The following is a 23,810-nucleotide window of genomic DNA, read 5'->3' on the forward strand; positions in this document are numbered from 1 at the left end:
TAGGTTGGCTACTTGCTGCTGTTGCTTGACCAGGCAACAGTTGGAGACAGGCGACCCCTGATATGCCTTTTTTGAGGATACCACCAAATAAGATTCAAAATTGACGGGTATTCAAGGGCTGTTTACTCATTGCTTTCTGAGTTACCCATTGTCCATTGCTTTGTGCCCTGTTACTGACTCGTCAAACCTCTCTTTAATAAACAATAATCAAATGAAATAATAACAACAACACCAACACCTTCACCACCACCAACATCAGCAACAACAACAACAACAACAATAATAATCATAATAATAGGCCAAACAGTTCTTATTGGACCCTCTTTCTTTATCATTCCTAGTAAATGCCTCACATTCAATTTATTGTGCTTCCGCTCAAAGTTAGCCTAGTGAGTCTAAGTGAAATTAATCATTTGAATAAAATAAGTTAAAGAATAAACATTTGAGTTTGTGTAGTTGTACACTAGGTGGCAAAGTAAACCAGTCGATGCTGTAAGCTATCTGAACAAAGACTATTTAGGAAGCATAGGTGAGGTGAATTAAAACGGTAAAGCATCACAGCACTTTTTGAGATTTTGAAGAGCCTTTCAAATATTAGGATTCACAAAATTTTAGTATTTAATATTTCCTTTGCTGAGGCATCATTCATGGTTTTCTGGGGTTTTCAGTAAAGCTGTTGACAAAATTAACCTTGCTTTGAAGCCTGTTTTTTTATATATTTTTTTTATAATCCTCAATCCGTTCAGGAAGTTTTCTGCTGCTCATTTCCAGAGACAGGAATCTCGTCTTTCATGTTTGAATATGGGAACAGTTTGGGAAGGAGACCCTACTGAGCACACACACAGTGAATCAGCAAAGCTGGCTTGTAGCATACCTCATTAAAGCATGAGACCCAGGGGAAAGACCTAGGGAAAGTCCTTTCATCAATGTTTCTTTTCAGGTGAAATCAAAGTAAATCAAATACATTTTACTTGTACAGTGCTTTTTACAGAAAACTGTCACAAATACACTTTACAAAGTAACAGATAAAGAGCAAAAACCAGGCCTGAACCCCCAAACAGCAAGCACAAGGTAAAAAATAAAAATAAAAATAAAAAACCCAGCGGGGAGAAAAACCCTTGGTGGCAAGAAAAACTCCCTGATAGGAATACATCTTGGGAGAAATCGGCTATAGAGGGGGAGTCCATCCTCCACCGGCCTGCCTCGTATAAATTAGCAGTAGAATGGGTGCAACAGAAATGTAATAAGGGATCTATCACAGCTTGTAAAATGGGTTAAGCAAGTTAAAGCTGAAGTCATAAACTAACTGGAGGTAATAAACTAACTAAAATGAATAATTTAGCAGAAGTTTTTGCTCCTGCGCTATACGGATTATTTAGTGACTTCATGATCTCCCTTTCAGTTTTTATGAAAGACTTCTATGAAAATAATTTGAAAATTATGGTCAACAGCTAATGAACACCTATCTGACAAGTTACAGTATATTAGGCAAACTCCTGGTTGCCCACTGCTGTCATTGTGGGCCTAGCAGACTACATGGTTGCTCAGTGCTTACTATGGAATTTTGCTTTGTACATTTATAAGATATAATCTGAAAACAAGTTTTGTCTGTAAGAAAGCAGCAGAGAACACATATCACAAAGAAAATTTATAAATTCTTGTTCAACTGGACCAGCTGAACCAAACCCCATCCAATATCTGATTGAAAGCCCAGGACAGAGACAGCTAATTTGATTTATTACAGGAGTCCCTTCTCTAGACCTGGTAGGAAGCGATGCCAGATACCATAGACACAGGTTTGGATATGGATGGTACGGACATGTCCCTACCAATATTGGGCCTCATTCACCAATATCTTAATTTTTTCTTAAATTGGTCAGATTCATGACGTGTTCTTAAACCGTAGAACTGTTCGCAATCGTGTTCTTATAATGATGAATCCCATGGTCCTCGTAAACTGAAAGCGCGTGCCAGTTGTTCCTAATTAGCATAGGCAAACGCCCCGCCAATCCCCATAAAACGGCATGAGACTGCAGGGCCGTGTGCACACACAGAAATTGAAAAGAAAAGTTGAGAGAGAAGTCAAGAATGCCCAAACGAAAATCTAAAGACGGTGGAGCACCGGACTCCAAACGTAAGAAAAACTTAAGTAGTTCTGAAGTGGAGGAACTGCTGCAGGAAGTGAACAGCAAACGACCTGTCATATTTAGTAGCGTCAGTAGTGGATATAAAATAACACAAAAAAATATGTATGGGATGCTACTCCTTCAGTGAACGCTGTATCCGGAGAAGGTCGCAGAACTGATGAATAAAAAAAAAAAGGTTTGATGTCAAATCTGAGGCAAAAAAAAAAAAAAATGCTGGTGGGAGTGGGCACAAGGAATCGCGTGTTTTATGCATTCAAATGACAAAGCGCTTCTCGTCACATTAATACCGCCAATTAAATCAATCGGCAGTAAACTGCATCGGAGAAACTAGCTAGTTTCAACCCGTCGCTGCACAAAAAATTTACTGCCAGTCATTTTGGTGTCACCCCCCTCTGATGGTGTCACCCGGTGCGGTCCGCACCCCACCTCGTGACGCCTCTGAAGAAGTGTAGAAGTGTTCTCTTCTTCAACATGTCCATGTGTTTAAAAAGCGTTACCTAAGTGCTTAGTTTGTATTCAAAATCTAAACATGTGCTTTTGCAGTATAGACCAAACATAGCATAATTGAAACCCCCAAAAATAAAAGGTCACTACAATGGTTTGATTTTTATCATTTATTTACAGATGAACTCCCACCGAGGCAACCACCATCTGAGGCGGAATCTGGCACCTTAATGCTTTGTAAAATAATGAAATAATTATTAAAAAATATTATAAATGATGAACATATTATTGTAATTTAAATCCTATAATATTATACAACTGTAGAATTGAAGAAAACGCAATAACCAATTATTTTGCACAAACATGTGTGCTCTTGAGTGTGTGTAGATTCTGTTGTTACCTAAGAACAAATCCCAAATAAGAAAACATTGGTGAATGTCAGGATTTTTGTGAAAACTGCATGAGTGGGTTTTAAGAAAAAAATTCTTCTTAAGAACGGTTGGTGAATGAGGCTCATTCTGATTAATAAAAATCTCAAAATCTTAGAACATTTCTGACTTTCAATAAATGTCAGTTTCTCTCGTTCTCTCTCATTTAGTAATTTAGTATTCAGATGACTAAATGGTGACAGTCAATATGAAGTTAAGAACGCAATTTTTTTTTTAATAAGCAGGCAAGCAGGTTGCTGTAGCTACCTAATTACTAGGTAGCGAGTTTTAGCTTGTACCTCCCATGTATGATGTGTGAGAAAATAAAGCAGGATTGCATACAAGTATTTATTTAAGCCAATAATTACCATGGCACTTTGATTTTTTAAACATCATTAGTCATGGTCATCTCAAAAGCTTGACTAAAGTGAAAACCTGGAAGTGACGTAGAGTGAGATAGCAACAGCGCAGCTTAAAATTAGACAGTACATTCCACAGTGGAGACAAGGTTAAATATACAATGAAGGACCTACAGTCTTATGATTTTGAGCCTGGTTATATATTATAATTATATTATATTATTAATAGTGAGCAGCATGAAAATGAGGAGAACTTGTGGCAAGTTAGAGAAATGTCCTTGTGGGTGTGAGTGACCATAGCTAGTAACACTACAACTAGCTGGTGCTACCTAACTACTAACTACTACAACTACTGCAGTTATTTATGTACATATGCCCAGGGATGTGTTCAAGCTGCAAAATGTTCTGCAACATTTTGGTCCTGTTTGCTATGATCTGACAATATTTGAGACATGTTACGTATATAAGACCACTGCTTTATTGTCAAAGTTCACATATCTTCAGTGGGTACATGCTGATATTTAACAGAACAAGAGACATCTGGGTCCAACCTTAAAATATTTAAGCTGAACCATTCATTAAATGTTTTGTCAAAGCTCAACAGCACCATTCTGAAAGACAATATGTAAACGATATGACATACGTGGGGTCTGAGGGTCTTTTCTTATTGACGCCCATGATTGGATTTTACAACACTGCCCTAAACTACAACTGCGATATGCTATGTATAAGGGTACTATACTTAAGCTTGGTGTGATTTGGTGACATTTTTTGCAAGTTCAAGAAAAGACTGGTATTTGTGGGTCTTGCTCTTCCAAGAATTTGGAATTCCCTGCAGCCCAATCTAAGAATACAAAGACAGAAAAAAAGTTTACAGGTGTGATCACATGCAACTAGCAGTAACAGAACTAACAAAACAAAGTGAAACACATGCCGGACAAGTTAACAGGTACCAGGAAATTAACTGAAGAGTGAAAGGTAAAATAATAGGTAGTACAACTTCCCACACTGTGGCAGTATGCAATTTTTTGAGAAGTAACTTTCAAAATATGGATTAAGAGGAATTTAGGGGGGCTATACCTGAGCCCCCAGACAAGCCCCGATGAAGGAGCTCCTGCTGCAGGTGCATCCTCCGCAGCGCATGGTGTCTCTTACAGCCTCGGTAAAGTCACCCGCTGTCAGGACTCCGTGCAGCGCTGCCTGGAATGCACCAGGCAAACCTGGGAGGAACCAATTAAACATCAGCCAAAGGGAAAGGGTTTTCGGGGGAGAAAATCTGAGTTGCACACTGTGATGACGTGGTCGCATGCCAGCCTCATCACACAAGTGGTTAAATTCTAAACATGCCATTTCCCTCCTCATTTAATGACTAGTATGGACTTTTCATACTATCCATTCATATCACTGCTTCCTAGGTCATCAGTTTCATTGCATGCCTTGTTTCTGTTTTTAATTTCTCCATTTGCAACATTTGTTACTTTATATTTACCTCTGCAAATCAATACCAGCATGAGTGCTAATAGCATATATATATATATATATACTGTATATATTCATGCATATATTTATATGTATGTACGAGCCAGTAACTAAAAACAGAACTTTTGCACTGGATGTTTTAGTCCAAAATTTCTCCAAAACCTACAAGAGCCACAAGCACCATTAGAACACAGTGCTTAGCCTTAGCCTGGTGTTACTGATGTTGCTGCATTTTTGTACAGAAAACATTTTTCTATGCCACGTGACCTACATTGCCACGTATTAAGCGACAGACTTCCTTAACACATGTTTCTTGTGAAAACGAACTGCCGCTTAAGGGGGGTAAAAATCATGGCAGGATCAAAGACCCATGTGGGGTCTGTGTGAACAGAGCTCAAAGGTTTGCTGACAATAATGTTATTGTGCCATGGAGACATGGAGACAAACAACTGTCTGGGGGGGGGGGGGGGGGGTTTGATTGGGCCTACCTCATGCATTTGTGAACACAGCAGGTATCAGCTCCTGTGGTGTTTTGGGTAGGTTCTCTTTCACCTGGTGAAGATGTCCTGCCACAAAAACCAATTATGAGTACGATGTTTCACATGTGCCCAGATTTAATGGGAATGATTTCTTTTCAAGTACAGTACCACGCCGTTTTATTACATTTTAATTAAAGTGAATTAATGAGGAGCCACGCTCTCTGGTTTCTAGATTAATACCGCTTGACAAAGACCTCCAGATAACATGTTTGTTAAACAACTTTGAAAGCATCAGTTGGGTATTAAAAAAATTATCTCATATTATGTCCTCATACACAGAAAGCACAAAGTTCCATAGGAAGTGCACATGTTTACTCCTGTCTCATTAAGGCATAAGTCCAACACATTACATTAACTTAGTAGTAATACAGTAATATTAATATACTACAGTTTTGCTAAGCAGTCATTTCAGCAATGACAGACAGCTCTTTAAGTGCACAACAATGTGGCATTGTAAACAAAAACAATGCTGTAAACATTTCACATTATTCAGTCTGGCATTATAGAAAAGCTGAGCCAAAGAGTACGGGACACTCCACTAAAGTTCCTCTCGGGAAATAATGAAATGCAAATGTCATGCGCCCAGCAATCCGTAGACCCCGGTGTGCTGAGGTGTAAGACCAGCGCTTCACTTTACCAGCAACGGCTCGGTCCAGTTCCTGAGGCTTCTTTCTGTTCGGGTCATCGAGCTGCTTCAGCACGGCATCCAGTGCCCTCGGATCAGGACCGTTCATGATGTAATGCTCCAGGATCCTGAAAGAAGATGTTAACAACCATGCGCAAGGTGATTCAATGAAATTTATGAAGAAGAATTAGTCATTCAATAATATTTACATCATTGCGTATTGACAAAAACTGTCCTCTTTTCTCTTCACACGAATAAAAATGGCGATGCCCTTTGACATAATATGTCATGCTATCTGTTGAGCCTGTGTGCAAATACAAAAATCATAATTTGTGGCAATCCGGCTTATTTTTCCACACCGTATCTTTCAGTTCAATTACTATGTACAGTACAATACCACTGCTGAGCACAGCACAGTTTTCACATGTGCAGTGTTACAACACCCTACCGTGTAAATACAGGTGTCTAAAGATGGTGGCCCAAAGACTAGGTGCTGGCCAATTGCTACCATGTACAGATGGTAGGACGGACCTGGCTGCAGCCAGGGTTTCTGCAATGCACAGGTCGCTGTCCTGGGTCACCCGGATTGCATCCTCCACCTTTTCCAGCAGTTCTGGCTTCCCGGCATAACGAGCCACAATCGGGGCCAGCTTTGCAATGCCGTCAATCTGATCATCCTCGCACCCTGCAATTACAAGAAAAGCCACACTATTCACAATAAAAACAAGAAACACTGGAAACAACATAGTGGTGGGTGATATATCTTTCAAACCTCCTGTACAGTTAAATTTTATGCAAGATTAATGATATTGAGCATGGTGTGATATGCATGCCCAGATCGGTTTCTCAAAATTAAACCAGCCCCCAATATACCTGTTTCCTTTTTCCCGGCATCCACATTTTTCAGGAAGCCCTTTAGACTTGCATGTCTCCATGGTCCCTCGATAGGAAGCTGAGGTCTTGGACCTTTAATGTTAAGACATCAACATCAGTTCAAATCTACAAGTGTGAATTAAACAGGATATCAGAAGTAACACAAGTGGGTTCCCCAAACTGAAACGAAAACAAGATTCCAGAATTGGGAATCAAGTTACTGCTATTCCAAGCACATCCAAAAAACAAGAACACAGTGCAGCCAAACACTGTGCCAAAGACTATTTCAGACACTGCTGTCAATACAGTGCTGCAGGAGAGAGCTAGCATCGATTAGAGGACAAAATCATTAGCCGACTGGTATGTTGCTGGAGAAACCAATGTAAAAGTAACATGGAGACTGGTCCACTTAAATCCACTTGACCTAGTGGGATGAGGCAATTGTGTCCCACCGCTGTGGCCTCTCGACGACGGCTGAGTCCGAAGCTCAAACTTGCAGCTGTGGGGTCTCTTTGGCTTGCAGCAAGAACCTTTATGGAGTTGATCAACTAATCTGACTGTGTCTATATACATTTTCTTTAATCATCTCCCATGACAAGCGCTCACATTCATTTAGGAGACACTGATGAGACTGGCTTACCCCCTTTCTCTCTGTAAGGATCATTGACAGGTGTATCGTATTCTGATCCGGGGCCAAAGGCCTTGTATGTCCGCTGTTTCAGATCCTCCACATTTAAACCTGTGGAAACAGTGTATAACAGAAAATGCACATACATAAGGCTTCAATACACACAGCGCTGACAATATTGTAAAATATATATATTTTTTAAACTAAAAAAAAAAAACAGTGGAAGTGCTTGAATCTGGTAATTAATATTTAATCTAAAAATATTACAAACATACAAACCAAACAAATGGAACATTGCCATACCATCGCATTCAGACAATGACTCAAGCAGCACATATGCCTGGTCACCGTAGCAACTCTGCTGGCCAGTGTACCTCCTGTAGAAAGGATTTTCCGACTGAGGAAAGAACTCTGGCCAAGGCTCTTGTGCCAAGATAGATTTCAGTTTATCCAGGTTGTAATTCCAATGGAGCGGTTGGGCTGGTAATAAAAACATAATTTGATTTTGATTTTATCTTTTAATGAAATCAATTAAGTTCAATTCTTCAAGAATTTGCAGTCGCAGTCATCTGCATTGCATTTGCAATCTCCACACAGTTGAAGGTAGCACAACGTCTTTCAGCCATATTTAAAGCGAAAGGGCACACAATACACAAGTCATCTTTTTTTCAGTCTTCCTCAGAATGCTGCAGTTGCAAAAAAAAGGGGGGGGGTTGTTTGTACTGTTTATTTAATTGTAGTGCAACTATTAAGTTATTCAGTTTTGCTGCACAAAATGTGCATGAGGAGTTCACACAATTTGTGATGCACGACTGTCCTTCTAATTAGAGAAAAGGAAGGCCCAGCTCCCGCAACGAAACGAGTCGACTGTATGTCAGTTTTACATTTAAATGCAAAAATAAACAATACAAAAGAGTAAAGAGTATGGGTCTTTAATACACGCAAAGTATGCACGTTATTTTGACGTACCAACACCAACACGCCCCCCCCCCCCCGTTGGTATCACTTAGCCAAGTGGCTTCTATGAAGCTGTCAACAATGAATTATCTTTTTTATAAGTAACGTTACCTGCGGCGTCAGCCACAGCTGCACCGATAATTGCTCCAACAGCTCTGTCGACGACGGACAGAGCCACGGCCATCTATAATAACACAATGAACAGCTGCAGTTTCAGAGAAGTGGCTACACAGTAGCTTATTAGCTAGCCTTGTAGACCTAGTCATAAGCTTTGCCCTAAAAAAAAAACAGTAATTGATTTCCATAGCTAAACGTAAATACGATATTGCTAATTTATGTAAAAACTGATTATTATTGCTAGAACAACAGTTTATGTTGGATTGTGCATGCAAAAACAACATCCGATATCTCAAATTGTTAACTAGCGCGTTAGCTGACCACAGCTAGCTAGCAAACAAGCTACAAAAACAGAAGTGATCTTACTGAAGACAACTGACATCTATCCTAAAACCAAATGTTATATAGCCAAAATGTTGGTTAAGCAAGATATGTCAACTGTTGTCAGACTTAGTTAGCCACCTCGTATTCACGGCTCCTTCCTGCAGCAGCGCCGCTTCACCGACTTCAACAGAAAGCTATGAAACAGACTGGGTTGGGAACACTCTTACTTGCCTACTATTGAGTATACAAGCTGTACCAACTTGTATGCATATTGTGTACTCAATAGTAGGCAAGTAAGCTGTTCGGACCTATTTTTATACAGTCTATGGTTCGGACACGGCCCCTGTGTTTGCTTTTTCGTGATTGAGTTAAGAAGTTCCGGTGTTTCACGCAATTGGCATATGTAAGAAGTTCCGGTAATGTTATGCCCACGATTCAGAGACAATGGAATGTTATTAGCTTACTACTGCTAAGAGGATCTTTGTTTTTCATCTATAATATTACAATATTTCTGTAGATAAATATTATGTAGACTACGTTTGCTGAACGCTTTCGGGGTTATCTAGGCTGTATGAACCTGAACGAATATCTAAACACTGAACATCTGAATATAACGTAAAAATATAGTTTGGAATTAGGAATTTGGAAAATACGTTTTGGATGTGATCATGTTGTCAAAGGGTGATCTTAGAAATATGTCAGGAAAACATGAGCAAAACAAATGAAAGATTTGGCTTAATGTTGTGTAACATCATATGTAGATATAAAATTGGACCTTCCATTGCCAATGTTGTATCTCAATTTGTATGTTTCTTCATTGAAAGAATGAGAGTGCTGTAGCCAGTTGCTCTGGGCTATGTAAAGTGGATCAAATTTTGATCCAAAGTCTAACATGAGGATTGTACTGTTTTACTTGGGTTTGAGGAGACTTGTTTTCAATTTCTTAACTTCTTAAGCTCCAATGCAAATGTATGGATGCATTATTGTTGAACCTAGTTGGGGTCAATAAATAGGTTATTTGATTTTAATACTGCCATACTGTAAACTGGGTGCCACTGAAAAAGTAGACTCCGTTACGTGAAGCATGTGGGTTGCCACACAATGTAGATTGCAAATATTTAAGTCAAAATTGAATGTACCAGTTCAAGAAATTCTGTTCATAGACTCCACCTTAGGCCTCTCGAGAGGCCAAGTTTTATCCCCCTGGAATGTTAGTCTTTTCTGAGCTGGTAAATTGGACGGAAAGGGTTCAACAATGCAATAAATCAAAAAGGTTTATTGGATTTGCTTATTGTAAATAGGCTGATATATAGGAGAATCATTGTAAATTTCCATAATTATTCATTTCAATCTGTTCTGCAGTCGGCTACAATTGTTTTTTTTATTTTTTACTTTACTTCTCACTTATCAGTTGAATGCATCTGTTGATTCAAACTGTGTTGGAACTTATCTGGACATGCCTGTTATTTAATTCAAAAGATGAATTATAAAATTTTTTAACCCCAGGTCTGATCCATAGATTGCACATTTGTAGCCTACATACTGTGAAAACCAAGTTCTGAGGAAATCAATTTTGCAAAATATGTTTGTTATAAAAGAAAGAAAGAAAGAAAGAAAGAAAGAAAGAAAGAAAGAAAGAAAGAAAGAAAGAAAGAAAGAAAGAAAGAAATAAATAAAAACGCCTCGTATTGTTCCCCAAATTATAAATTAAATTTAACTCTCGTTGTCAGGTGTCCGCTCTATGAACTGTATTTTATAGCGTATTGTAGGCTACATCTTCCAACCTTAAAAAAGAGCTAACAGTGTCGACGCATTTGCACACACAGTATCTTAAGCGCCTAGCAGCAATCGAGCGAACGGAAGAGATGACAGAGAGAGAGAGAGAGAGAGAGAGAGAGAGAGAGAGAGAGAGAGAGAGCTAAACCAGAAACGCAAGCCATCACGGCTCGCTTGCAGCGAGCAAACCATATATCAATAGGCTATGTAAGCGCATCTCTCTGATGCACAAGTGGGAAGTGCATGTGGTAATACGTATAGTGTCTACAGCTGTAGGGGAATCTATTTGAGTCTGACAGCTAGTTCGGTAAGTTTTTACTGAGTAATTGGCTTTCTTGTTCAACAAAGAAGCGATGGAGTACTGGAGGCAATGCGCGCTGTGGCTGATCAGTTGCAAGGTGCTGCCACCGAACCACCGGGTCACATGGGAGACTGCCCAGGTATTCGATTTAGCCCAAACGCTTCGGGATGGGGTCCTTTTGTGCCAGCTTCTAAACAACCTGCGACCCAAGTCCATAAATCTGAAAGAGATCAACCTCCGGCCGCAGATGTCACAGGTACGGTTTCCGTTCGCATTGTAACAAGGTAGCAGGCATAATGGTCACTCAAGCGTTGTTTTTGCTTTTAACTAGCTTGCACGCGCGTAACAGTCTGATAATGTACAACAACATGTAGCCAACAACAACGCTTTTGCGAGCGTAAAGTTAACCAGACGCCGTGTTTTTTTTGCTTGTTGTAGCCTAATAGGTAAACGCGTATGAAAAGGAAACTGGGCATGTCTTCAGTCTCGCTCTTGATTTCATTTTTGAAACAAAGTTATAGCCTGTTTGCCTACTCTACAAAAATGCCATTAGATTATCTGATACAACCTTATTCTCTGTGCGTATAGCTCGACATACATAGTAGCGTATAGATATGAATATTCTCAAGGCATACTTTATTTTTAGTTTGCTTTGCAGACATATATGGAGCAACCACACAGTCCCCCCCACACCCAACACTATATAGAAGAATCCACCGAAATAATTAATCCATAAGTAAGCCTAATCACTCGAAGAGGAAGATTTATCTATTAAAAAGACAATGAAAATCAGTAAATGCAAATTGCTTTTAATTATTTAATTATATTTTTAAAATGACCGAGAAAAGTGACAAGGCGCTTATGCTGTGCACCATGGAATCAGCGAAACCAGACCAACATGTAACAGCAGTGCTGTGATGTGGTAGGCCTACAGAAACAGAGAAATTGAAATTTTCATTTGAAAACAAAGGAATATAATTCAAAATGCTTACCATTTTATGGATGTGCAGACATCACAGATCCCTATGAGGAGTTCCCTATCTGTCTAATATGAGGAAACGGCCTTTCACATGCTCATACCACTGTTTTCCCTGTCCTGAAATGTGATATGCTGTCTATTTACATTTGAAAAACATGATAGGCACATTTAAATAAAAAAATATTGACACAGACACGCACATTAATTTTCTTATGGAAAAGCTGACCTAATCAATCTCATAACTGAGTTACACGCTGATGAGATAACCATCACTGCATGATATAACTTACTACTATTGCAGAAGTTTTGTATTTGCCATGTTGCTACAAACATATGCATTTCACTTTCATACAAATGAGGTAGTGGGGCCTTTAAAGGACTAGTTGCCTCTTCACACTCAGCCAAGCTGTCCTTTTCGAAGCCCTTAGGCAGACATTGTGTTCTACAACATAACAGGGTAAGCTTTGTGACGGACAACATAATCCATGGTGACAACTGCGCTGGATTCAACACAACTCAGAATTAGCAATGCCACTCTGTTTACCAGCATTCATATGATGGTTAAGGCAGACCAATTAATGCATTTGTTATTTAATTTTTGTGTGGAAAAATGCTCTTGATATTTCAAAATATTTATTTTTCAAGTTTTGAGTTCAGTACACAATAGAATTGCGTAATGACTGGCTGGTCACTGCTATTGAGCAGTTTATAATTTTAACATGCTTTACACATTAAGTATTACTGTATAATTACTGTATGATTATAATTCCTCATACATAAAGCAACACATTTTAAACCATGAAAACATAAATTAACTAAGCTACACCAAAGCCAAATCATTCCTAATTTTATTTGAAATAGTGCTCTGTTGTATAATTATTAATAGTGTATCATCCTGAAATGATGCTGGCAATGTTAAATAAATAAATAAATAAATAAATAAATAAAATGAGACAATAGTTAATGCTTGATATTGTAATATAAGTCTGAGGATGCAGTCATAAAGATGGAAAAAAATATCTGATTAGTCCCAGGCTAATTATTTATTCTGAAGAATAAGACACGGTGTGCTGTTTCTGTACATCTCACACAGATTGGGGAAGGTCTAGCATATTATGTACTTTTAAAAAAGAAGGCACCATTATCGTTATGTTACATTAGCTTTGTTGTTGCATTGCAGTAACAGTCAGAATTGTAATTTCAACATATTTTGATAATGTTACAATTAATGAAATAGATTAGCCCCCAAGGATCTGTTAGAGGAAGACCCCTTAAAAAAGGTTTGGTTGAATGTACCAATTGTTTCTAAATGTGCCTTATAAAGAATGCTTACTTGATGATAAATTTGTAGGCGTAAACAAAAATTCCCTCCATGGGGTTTATTTTAAAACGCTTTTTGACTTTATTTCTATAAATTATTATATTCCTACCACAGAACAATGTGATTGGATATCAAAGTTTACCGTAAAAGGTCAAAATAGTCAATTTGAGATGAAGGGCCCGGTTTACTGAATCAGTAGTTTTTCTCTTACATTTTCTCCTTTCCTAACTTTGTGTTACTTTTGTAGCACGGCTACACTGTTATACTGTATTAAATATCATATGATTATTTACAGCATGTACAATAAAATTCAGTATTAAACATCCTAGTTTTATTGATAGTATATGCTATGTTAAATATCAGATTATAATAGCACTGGTATTGGCAGCAATTGCATGTTTTATTAGATAGTGCTATGAAAGATAAAAATTATGAGTAAAAACTTGCTTTATCTTGCTTTATGCTTTATCTCTTCAAGCTAAGTAAAATGAGACTTAGGGGTGATTTGATTGAGGCTTTTAAGTTCATAAAAGGGATTAACAAGGTGAACTACAAGAGATACTTGAATTCTGTTAGTAGAACGAGGAGGCATGAATGGAAATTGGCAAGGGGTAAATTCTGCATAGACATTAGGAACTATTTTTTCACACAGTGAGTTTCCAGGTAATGTAGAAGAGGCAGAAACTGGGGGTTTTTGAAGACCAGGCTTGATATGGTGCTGGACTCTATCTAGTTTGTAGGTAACCGTAACACTAGGTGTTACCTACGAGTTTTGATGTTAATAATTGTCTGCCCTTCCTGTTGCCTCTGTACAATCCAGTACAACCCCCACGCCCCAAACACCACTCTGATGTGACAGTGTGGGACAAAGAGGAAGACTGTTCAAAACTCTTTTGACGGACTGGTTTTTAGGGAACTACAAAAGCTAAGCTGAGCTCCAAGCCCCTCTGTTTCAACATTTCAACTCAACTTTCGGAGGAAAGGCTTGAATAGGAACCCACGTGAAGATTGCAGTTACCTTTTTGTCTAAAATAAGTTATATACAAATAAATGCTATATTGGCATGCTTTACGTGTGTGTTGCTAAAAAAAAGTTTAAAATCTGGGTGTAATTTCAGTTTTCAGGAAATTATAAGTGATAAAACCAATGAACTGATAAGAAATTTAAAGCTTAATAGCACAGATCTGTATAAATGGCAAATGGACTGCATTTATATAGCGCTTTTATCTATATATTTATATATCCAAAGCGCTTTACAATTGATGCCTCTCATTCACCCATTCACACACACACACTCACACACCAACGGCGAAAGGCTGCCATGCAAGGCGCCAATCAGCTCGTTGGGAGCAATTAGGGGTTAGGTGTCTTGCTCAGGGACACTTCGACATGCCCAGGGCAGGGGATCGAATCGGCAGCCCTCTGACTGCCAGACAACTGCTCTTACCTCCTGAGCTATATCGCCCCCGTATAAATGGCAGATAGAGCCATTACAGCAGTTATATACGTATCTATTTACTTCACCTGGCTGGGTCTAAATCTGTTGCAGATTTTACACTGGCAACATAACTACTGGACTAGAGTAGCACACGTGGAGAAATGTGGGTAACATTTAAGAAGATCTGTGGTCGTAGGGCATTCATGATAATCCACATTTCATCGTATATAGTTTTACCCTCAGTGTGGCATTGTGCCTTGGCAATGGAACTGAAACCTGAATGGTGCAGGACTGCCGTTATATCCTTGAACAAAGTTCAGGAAAAGAGCACACAGGTAGATTGTCTGAAAAAGGAAGTCTCCATTAGATCACAGTACAATATATCACTTCATGTCTTTCTCATTGGAATTTGCTGTTAATTTTTAATGAAGTATCTGAAAGCAAACTCCTTGTAAAGTAATCAACTGAACACACCAATCACACAAAGGCACTGGCACTTGTCTTTTAGTGCATAGTTCTCAGAGCTTTTATTTTGCATAATTACAGAGCAGCAAAACACAGTAAATGGGATTAAATTTACAACCAGCTTGGATGTACAGTCCAAATTAAAACAAGGTGACTTGCTTGGGTTTTTATGCCTTTGTTCAAGGAACAAACATTAAGGAAAGTCTCTCTCATGTTAAATTAATAGATGAGTAATATTACAAAATAATTTGTTGAAGAAAATTTTATGACATAATGTGACATAAGGACCCCTGAGAACATACCCGCAGGGAAGTGACTTTGTTTGTTGTTGAAAACAGCACTCATAAACAATTTTATGTCCTCAAGTGATATTTGTTAGCAAACTGTAATGCTGTAACAGTGGATTGGATTTACTACTGTTGGGAATGTTTGAATTTAAATGTAGTTTTTCTTTCAGCATTAAATGTATGCTGTCCTCCAACTGGTGAGAATACCCCACCCCATTTGATAAGGGTCAATAATGTGTGCACGTGTAACACAATATGAAATTCTGCTGCTCAGAGGTATGTAGGGTGTAAATGATGAGCGGCCAAAATATGGCCCCAGATGAGACTGCCCAAGGCTGGTTTATCAAATGAGGTGACCTCAATTACACTGACATACTGTCGCCACCAGAGCCTGAGCAATATGAGTGCACTTACAACCCTATTTGGACAGCATAACTGTGGGGCAAAATGTAGTTAAATTTATACTGTTCACAAAACTCTATATTCAATGTCTGTGGTAACCTGGGATTACATTACATTGCATTACATTACAGGGATTTAGCAGACGCTCTTATCCAGAGCGACGTACAACAAGTGCATTAGGTCAAGGTGCAGAGGTGCAAAAGAAACACACTAGAGTGAGTAAAGATCGTAGTGCCAGAAGTGACCACATCGATCAGGACTCCAACACTGTAGAGATGACAAGAGATAAACTTATAAGAAATTTCCTGTATTGAAATGAGCAGCCAACACTGCATAAAATACTATAACCATGGTTAGTCATCCAGTTTGAAAGTGATGCATGAATACTGACAATTTCATTCTGTCATTTTATATTAGATGTATGGGTATGTCATCTTGAACAGTTTAAAATATCGCTGTGCTACAGCGTCAAGAGGACAGAAATGCTAAATTTTCAATAGTGAGTAGGTGTGTTTCAACAACCCACTGTTGATCTGGCCACATTTTTATCTTGATTATAACACATTGCAGTCCTGTCTTAGATTATCTTTAGTGGTAAGGTGATGTATAACAACAGTCCATCTTAAATACAGTAGTCTAAACCAACAAATTAACCTTGCTTACAAAGTATTACAAAGCCATGAAGTCCCATGTATATTACTGGTAGCAACAATACTGTGGTAGCATGAGTTTGCTAATTTTACATCAGTGGGAGGGCCAGAGCCAGCATTTTGATATTGGCCCACTTATTAGACCAGGGGAATCCGAGGATTTTTTTATTAGAAAGCCCCCTAATATGACAACGTTCTCGATGGACCCCCATCATCTGTTTATCCAATAGTCACTACAGGCTACAGTGCAGTGTCCATTAAACACACTAGTTTATTCAGCCATGTCTAAGTAGCGATGTCCTTATATTACAAACACTGAATTATTTTTAATGATTTCAATATTGCAGAGGGTGTGTTACAGCTGTACAAAATAAAGATCTGAAACTCTAAAATATGGCATTTATGAAATATGAAATTATAAGCTGTCTCTTAAAATGGATTTTGACATGGAACTCCCGAGGCACCTTCACATATGCGGGGGGTTCCTGTACACCCTTTTTTGACAATAATATCCAGGTTTGGTCATCATTCTTTCATTGTTATTGCAGTGGAAATGGATTCAGTTTGAAGAACCAGGGGCACGGACATAAACACATAATTAACTAGACCCAGAGAAATATAGCCTACAGCAATGGAGGAGCTTCCACTCCAAGAGGCTTTCAGTGCACAACTGTAAAAGCAGTGTATCTCAAAGCACTCCTGAAAATAAATGGCCTTTTTCATTGTGTGACTCAAGCTAGGAGTGGAGTGAAAATGGATAAAGGAAACTGAGTGCAGTGCACTGTTATTAAGTAGCATTAAGTAGTTATTAAGTTGCTGTTCTCTGGCGCTTTGGTTTGTGCCTTGGAGTCACCACTGAAATGCATTTTTACACTGAAATATTTGTATTTTCTTCTGTCAAAGTCGGGTGGAATTAGAGGAATTTCACTTTTTCAATTGAAAACACATGTTCACAGATCAGTTATTGTATTGTATATCACTCTTAGGCCTAAAAGGCAGTTTTATGTCCAAGTGCATTCGAAACTGAAATTTAAATCTCAGTCTGAAAGAAAATGGCCACATTTCTGGGACTTAAAGAAATACCAAGGTACCTAGGTGTGATGTAGGGCTTGCCATTGGTTTTGGATTTTATCGCACCTCAGAAATCAGATGAGCCAAATTATTTCTCTTTACGACTGATCTAAAATGGATTTTATGACTGATTTTGTGAACTACTGCTACCTGCTATTACTACTGTTTGTTCTACTGGTTGTGTGGAGACAACCATGGCTAACTAAAGCAATACCCACATTTGGCTGTGGGTTTTGTAAAGCTTCAAATTAAAGCTGTTTGCCCTCTGTGCTGATTTATGTTCCAGTAAAATGAATGTCAATCTCATGGTGAGTTTTAGCCCAGACTAATGACTAATTATAATTCCTTATAATAATAAGGAACTATGGCTATGTAACCATTCAAGCTAGGCAACAAAAACAAGGAACCCTTTCAATTAAAGAATGAAGTCATGGTTCTGCTTCAATTAAAAACATGCATAAACTAGAAGTTGGCATGCACTAGAGCGCATACATCCGCCAACACTATGCAATTGTCAAGATGCCCCAGTTTCACATTCATGATAATTTCTTCCATGTCCACATCAGGAGATGCATGTATTTTCATTACTGTATCTCAAATCGAGCATGACATATACCTGTTTAAATTCTAGCCACTGTTAAGCATTTTAGCCAATTATCAGACCAGCACATGGCCGATGAGCACTGCATTTGTTCGGTGGCCAGAAATGAGCTCTCCAGCACCACAATTTGTTTTATTGGGCCAATAATATCACAAGGCCAATCAACACTACACATGTTCAGTGGTCACAAATGAGCTCTCTAGTACCCAATTTGTTTGAGTGGGCCAATAATGGCTTGCCTGTAATATCTAGTAGGCACACAAATGTTCATGGTGTTACATGAATCCATTCAGAAGTTGTATGCCTTTGTGGGAAGCCATGCCCACTGTCATGCTCCTTCTTTGACTTCCTTGCCCCATGACCTAGTTTTCCACAAAGTGTCACTCAAATCTGTTTATAACTTATGAAGATATCCTGCTAAAAGACAAAGGATAGACAGAATTTTTGAACTTTTAAGAAGTTGAACTAAACTAATAAACATATTTTTCAGTCATAATAGCAAGCAGACTGGTAAAACTGGTGCTGAATGATATAATCACTTGAGTTGAGACTTTAATATGGAATGCTTTGAGTCTTTCCGGATTTTGATATTGGTTAAATTAGAGTGCCAAGATATAAAGTTCCTTTTTAAGAGTTTATTTATTCTAGCGTGTTTATTTTACTCTATCTGTGGCAAGCCTTACTATCTTTTGTGTATTGGTGAGATTTATTATGAAAAAAAGCATATCTACACATAGAATCTTCCTCGTAATGTTGGTGCAGTTTATTGGTCGAAGGTATTGATTTGGGAGTATATATTATTCATATGCCAGTAGTGTTTGAATTAGTGAAACATTTTATTTTGCAATTGCTTTACAGGGTGGTAGAGGAAACCTTATCAGCATCCGTGCAAGGGAATATTTCTGTTTTGTGTCAAAAAATGCAGTCCCGCGAGCGTTAAGCTGTGACGTGCATGAACTTGGTTTTCGCCTGCTCGTGAGTCAAGTAGATTAGTACAGTTTTGAGGCATTGCGAGAGTGGCTGATATCTTGACTTCTTTGATCGGTCACTTACAATACCAGCTTTGACTTGTGTGATCGACTGTTTAATCGCAGGTTCTTTTTCCAACTAACCTCTGCCATGACCACATCCTGCAGTGAGATGACGAGGGTTCCAGGTACCTGGGAAGTGATTTCATTGGACAACCTTCATTTAGAGTGAAGACAGTGTTAAATAGTACTTTTCCAAAATGAATAAAATGACAACGTTAAAATATAAAATATCATTTTAATAACTTGTGGAAATCCCTGATTTAAGATGACTAACTTCCATAACAAAATCACCATGAATGGCTATCCAAAATTAAAATGACTTTGAACTGGAATAATACAGTTGATGCGAGCCGTAACATAATGGAAGAGGTGCCAAAGAAGAAAATCTGACGTGGTCAAAAAGCATTGTCTCTAGTGTGTTTGACGTGTGCAGGGTCATTTCGGTAATTATATTTTTGTATTTTCTTATGACAAAAAAAATGTTCAAGGGACATCCAGGAAACGGGACAAATTTATATGTTGAGTGTGTTTGTCCTAACCTTTTGAAGATTTTCTGTAAACCAAAGCACACATATTGACCTAGATACAGTATGTTGAATGTGGGCAGTACTTTCATCTGCCAAACCAAAGGCAAATATGCCAGCTAGTGCACTTTTGCATGTCTTAGTGTCAGACTGTATTCCAACAAGATAATCTTGAATAAATGATTGTGAGTTTTAAGTGCTAGTCTTCTATACTTTTTGAACTACATTATTATAGTACTGTGACGTCCGACCATTTGTATATGTTTACAACTTGCACAAGCTTTGTCAGGTGTGCGATCAAACCCTGAAAAATGGTTCTAATGGGTATGTTTCAGAAGCAGTGTACATTAAGAGCTAGCCTCACACTGCCTGAATGACAATTTTATAAAGTGTTTTACATTTTTCCAAATGTATTTGAATGATTAGTTTTGTATAACATTTCAATAAAGATACCGACAATCAAATTGCAAATAAAAGTGTTTTCTTTGTTACCCTTCTTGATTCATATGTTAATATTAATTTGTTAATACTTAATCACCATAAACCTAAATCTGATGTCTGAATGGCTGCTGAAGCCTCATCCTCTTAAAACATTGTTCCAGTGTGTGGATGTACCCCTGTGCATACTGTAAATATATTGTTGCTGTTGACATTGATAGGGTATAACTCTCCTGCTATTCTAGTTCCTCTGCCTGAAGAACATTCGGACATTCTTGAATGCCTGCTGGGAAATATTCGCCATGAAGAAGAGTGAACTGTTCGAGGCATTTGACCTGTTTGATGTCCGGGACTTTGGAAAGGTAACGGCCTGCTGATATGTTTCTTTCACTATTGCTCTTTTCCTCATTGACTGTGCTCAGTGTCAGAGAAAGCTGCGGGGTATGAACATTTCACAGGAAAAGCTGTCGAATAATGAGCCATCTCCCCAAGCAGAGCCTTACATTTATGAAAGCAGAGCCTTACATTTATGCTTTTAAATTTGTATATGTGCATCAGGTAGAATAGATGTACCACCCACCCGCAGCGACTCACAGTGGTGTAAGAATTCAGTAATGCTTCTGCCTGTACTGAATCAAAACAAATGTTGATTGTGTTAATGGCCGGTTTGCACTCTTCAGAATAAAGTGGATGGATGGCTTTGCCACGCCTCATTATCTCCAGCTATTATTTGAATCTGTGCCTGGACTCTCTTGATTAAAATCATTGTCCCCCTGCTGGGAGCTCAGTGCAGTCTGGAGTTGACTTAATTAAAGATGGTCCTGCTGCAGTGGGACAACAGTGCCAGCTGTCATGTGAATGAGTCAAGCAAACATGGGTTGTGTTCCAAAAAACAGCCTAGATACTTGTGCGCTTGATAGCATGTATTGCCATGTGTACTTCTGGGTATGTACACAAATAATGTGAGCTTCTTAAAAACACATGTGGTGGGACACATTCATGCCATCACCTCGCTGTGAAATTTAGCTTAGATCTATATTGATGTTATTTCCCAAAACCACCTGCGTTACACTACCCAAGTTTAGGGTAATGGACTAAACACTAAGCCTCATCAATATTAACCAACCCCAAAGAAAACCCAGATGACACTATCATTACATGAACAAGCACAGTGCAGGTTGCGGGGTCTCACCGGACAGACCGTGTGGAGGTACAGAACCCATGCCGAAGTTAAAATGGTCCGCTTGTCCAAAATCCGGTCACAAATCCCTTGCAGATGTTCCGAAAGAAGAACTGGGGGTAATTTCTGACTACACATTGCAACCTGTGATCTAGCAGGCTCATTGCAGGAAAAGTTGTAAGTGCAGCGTTATCAGAATCAGAAAGACAGATGCCAATGCAGATTATCTATTTATAGTCCTGCATCTTTTTAATTCTGGTGCTCTGCAACAGTGCACAACGTCCCCAGTCATAAGCATCTTTCAGTCCGGTTGCTAGGCAATGGTGTGAGTCTCTTCTCCTGCACATCGCCCGAGCAGCATCCTCCAATTTGGTTGTCCCGCAACGGGACATCAGCATCCACCACTCCAGCTGCAAAAATAAACAAAAAACAGCAGCACCAAAACAAAATGCATGGCAGGGGAGACCAAAGGAAACAGAATAATGTTACAATTGATTGCATATCAAACTTCTGGCTGCCAATATGTCTTGTAATACTGATTATTTCAGCAAGTGTACACATATTAACAATAATAACATATACTGTAGCAAAGACTTCTGAGAATAACTATGGATATATGCAAGGAATTTCTATGCATGCTCACTCTTTTTAGAACCCTTACTTTATGCATCAGCCATTATTGAATTACCTTTCTTTACCTTATGTGTTCTAAATAGTGTGAAAGTATGTGTTTTAGAACATGGCCCCAGTTTACTTGGAGGAGGCATTTTCTGCCTGTGTGGGCATCTAAGCAGTTCTTCATGTGATCATGCGCAGGGGTGACGGGATTTCCCTAGACATTTTAGCTGCTTCTGGGGTTGTAGACACCATTGGTGGTTTGATCAATGATGTCCCCCGATGGCGGATCTCTGATGGTCACTGGGTCACGCTGACACTCCATTCACACGCCATCTGTTTCAGGGAAGCCCATCCACCAAGGCTCAATATTATCACAGCCTAGCCAATGCTAAACAGAGAAGTGAGGTTAGGATTAAACTTAGGTTTATGACACATTCACATAAATTAAGGAATAATTTAATATTGATAATATAGAACAAGTCAAAAAATTTAATCCCAGCTGATGATTTTAAGGTTTTTTTGTTCTCTGTGGTTTATATTGGTTTATAGTGGTCTCTTTTCCCCCTGATTTCTTTGTACACATAATCAGTTGCTGGTTTTATGAGTCTGTAACTGCCTTATTCTATCTTTGCCCACATAATGCACGCACAGGAAAAGCATAAGCTGTGTGGTGTTTTCACACCAGAAGAATGTCCTGTCTCGTCTATAGCAGTTTCACCTCTCAAGGTCATTTGTAATCAAGAGCTCTCTCAGATCTCTTCTGCTAAACCCACCCCCAATACCCCCTCTCCCTCCCCCACCCACAAGGCTTTACTAAAGGGCAAAATTCCACCTTTTTTATTTGTAATATGTACGTTATTGAATGGTGCTAATCTTGTGGAAAACAGCAAAGAATAGTGAAAATAGCACACACCCAGAATCATTTTCAGTTTTTTTAACCTACTGAAATGTGTCCTTTCTCATCAAGGTTTGTGAAGATATAGGTATTTGTATATAAGAGTTAAGCTTACAAAATTAGATATTTTTGTTTGTGTGTTGGTGAGCTTTGATTATTGAAATGAAGAGCACTGTACTGCCTGCCACCGTCTTTGGTGGTGATGCTGGTATTACATTACATTACATTACATTATAGGCATTTAGCAGACGCTCTTATCCAGAGCGACTTACACAACTTTTACTTAGCACTTTTACATTGTATCCATTTATACAGCTGGATATATACTGAAGCAATGCAGGTTAAGTACCTTGCTCAAGGGTACAACGGCAGTGTCCTTACCCGGGATTCGAACCTGCGACCTTTCGGTTACAAGCGCAGTTCCTTACCCACTGCGCCACACTCCGTCCCGGTTTGGGGAAATAGGAAGGTACTTCAAGTTTTGAGCTATTAGGTTAAGCTCAAAACTAAAAAACGTATTGAAGCAAGTTGCCTTGAAATATTGAGAACTTTTTTTACAGCGTAATAAAATCAATATTTTGGCATCCTGGGAAAATTCTGCTCTGTGGAATTGTTTGCTTGCTCTGTGTCACTGAACATAAAATAAACACTTACTGTAAACCCTTAGTGGAAAGTAAAGATTGGTGTATATACTGTGAGATGGGCAGGAACCGCAATAGCAACAGTGTCGAACTGTACGAGGCCTGCATAGAGATAATATTAAATTGCATCTTGTTTTTCGAGTTTTCCAATATATTTGAGGAATCCTGAGGAATCTTTATCATGCTAGATGTAGAATCTTGGCAGACAAGTTTTAATATCCTGTTGGCTTCCAACTGCTCTTTCACTTTGACCGAGCAGGTCCTAAGCTTTC

General features: G+C 38.7%; 2 protein-coding genes across 5 annotated transcripts in view; one reads left to right on the plus strand and one right to left on the minus strand.

Moving 5' to 3' along the window:
* Positions 1–3,353: 3,353 nt before the first annotated feature.
* Positions 3,354–9,261, minus strand: selenoj (selenoprotein J). Its single transcript, XM_035424282.1, has 10 exons — positions 9,059–9,261; positions 8,591–8,663; positions 7,826–8,002; positions 7,535–7,633; positions 6,895–6,987; positions 6,553–6,706; positions 6,034–6,149; positions 5,346–5,423; positions 4,459–4,598; positions 3,354–4,222 (listed from the first exon to the last, which is right to left on the minus strand). The coding sequence occupies exons 2-10, from the start codon at positions 8,661–8,663 to the stop codon at positions 4,121–4,123; spliced, it is 1,032 nt and encodes a 343-aa protein (XP_035280173.1). The 5' UTR covers positions 9,059–9,261; the 3' UTR covers positions 3,354–4,120.
* A 1,582-nt stretch (positions 9,262–10,843) lies between these two features.
* The window catches only part of vav3b (vav 3 guanine nucleotide exchange factor b), a 61,517-nt gene continuing 48,550 nt past the window's right edge, over positions 10,844–23,810 (plus strand). For 2 of the 4 annotated variants that reach the window (XM_035423738.1, XM_035423741.1), the window contains exons 1-2: positions 10,844–11,253; positions 20,450–20,566. In XM_035423738.1, coding sequence (XP_035279629.1) covers positions 11,050–11,253; positions 20,450–20,566 — 321 coding nt within the window. In that variant the 5' untranslated portion in view covers positions 10,844–11,049. The remainder of the gene's footprint in view (positions 11,254–20,449; positions 20,567–23,810) is intronic. The other 2 variants (XM_035423740.1, XM_035423739.1) reach the window with 1 other exon arrangement.

Source organism: Anguilla anguilla, chromosome 6 (genome assembly GCF_013347855.1).
Source record: "Anguilla anguilla isolate fAngAng1 chromosome 6, fAngAng1.pri, whole genome shotgun sequence".
Taxonomy (NCBI): Eukaryota; Metazoa; Chordata; class Actinopteri; order Anguilliformes; family Anguillidae; genus Anguilla; species Anguilla anguilla.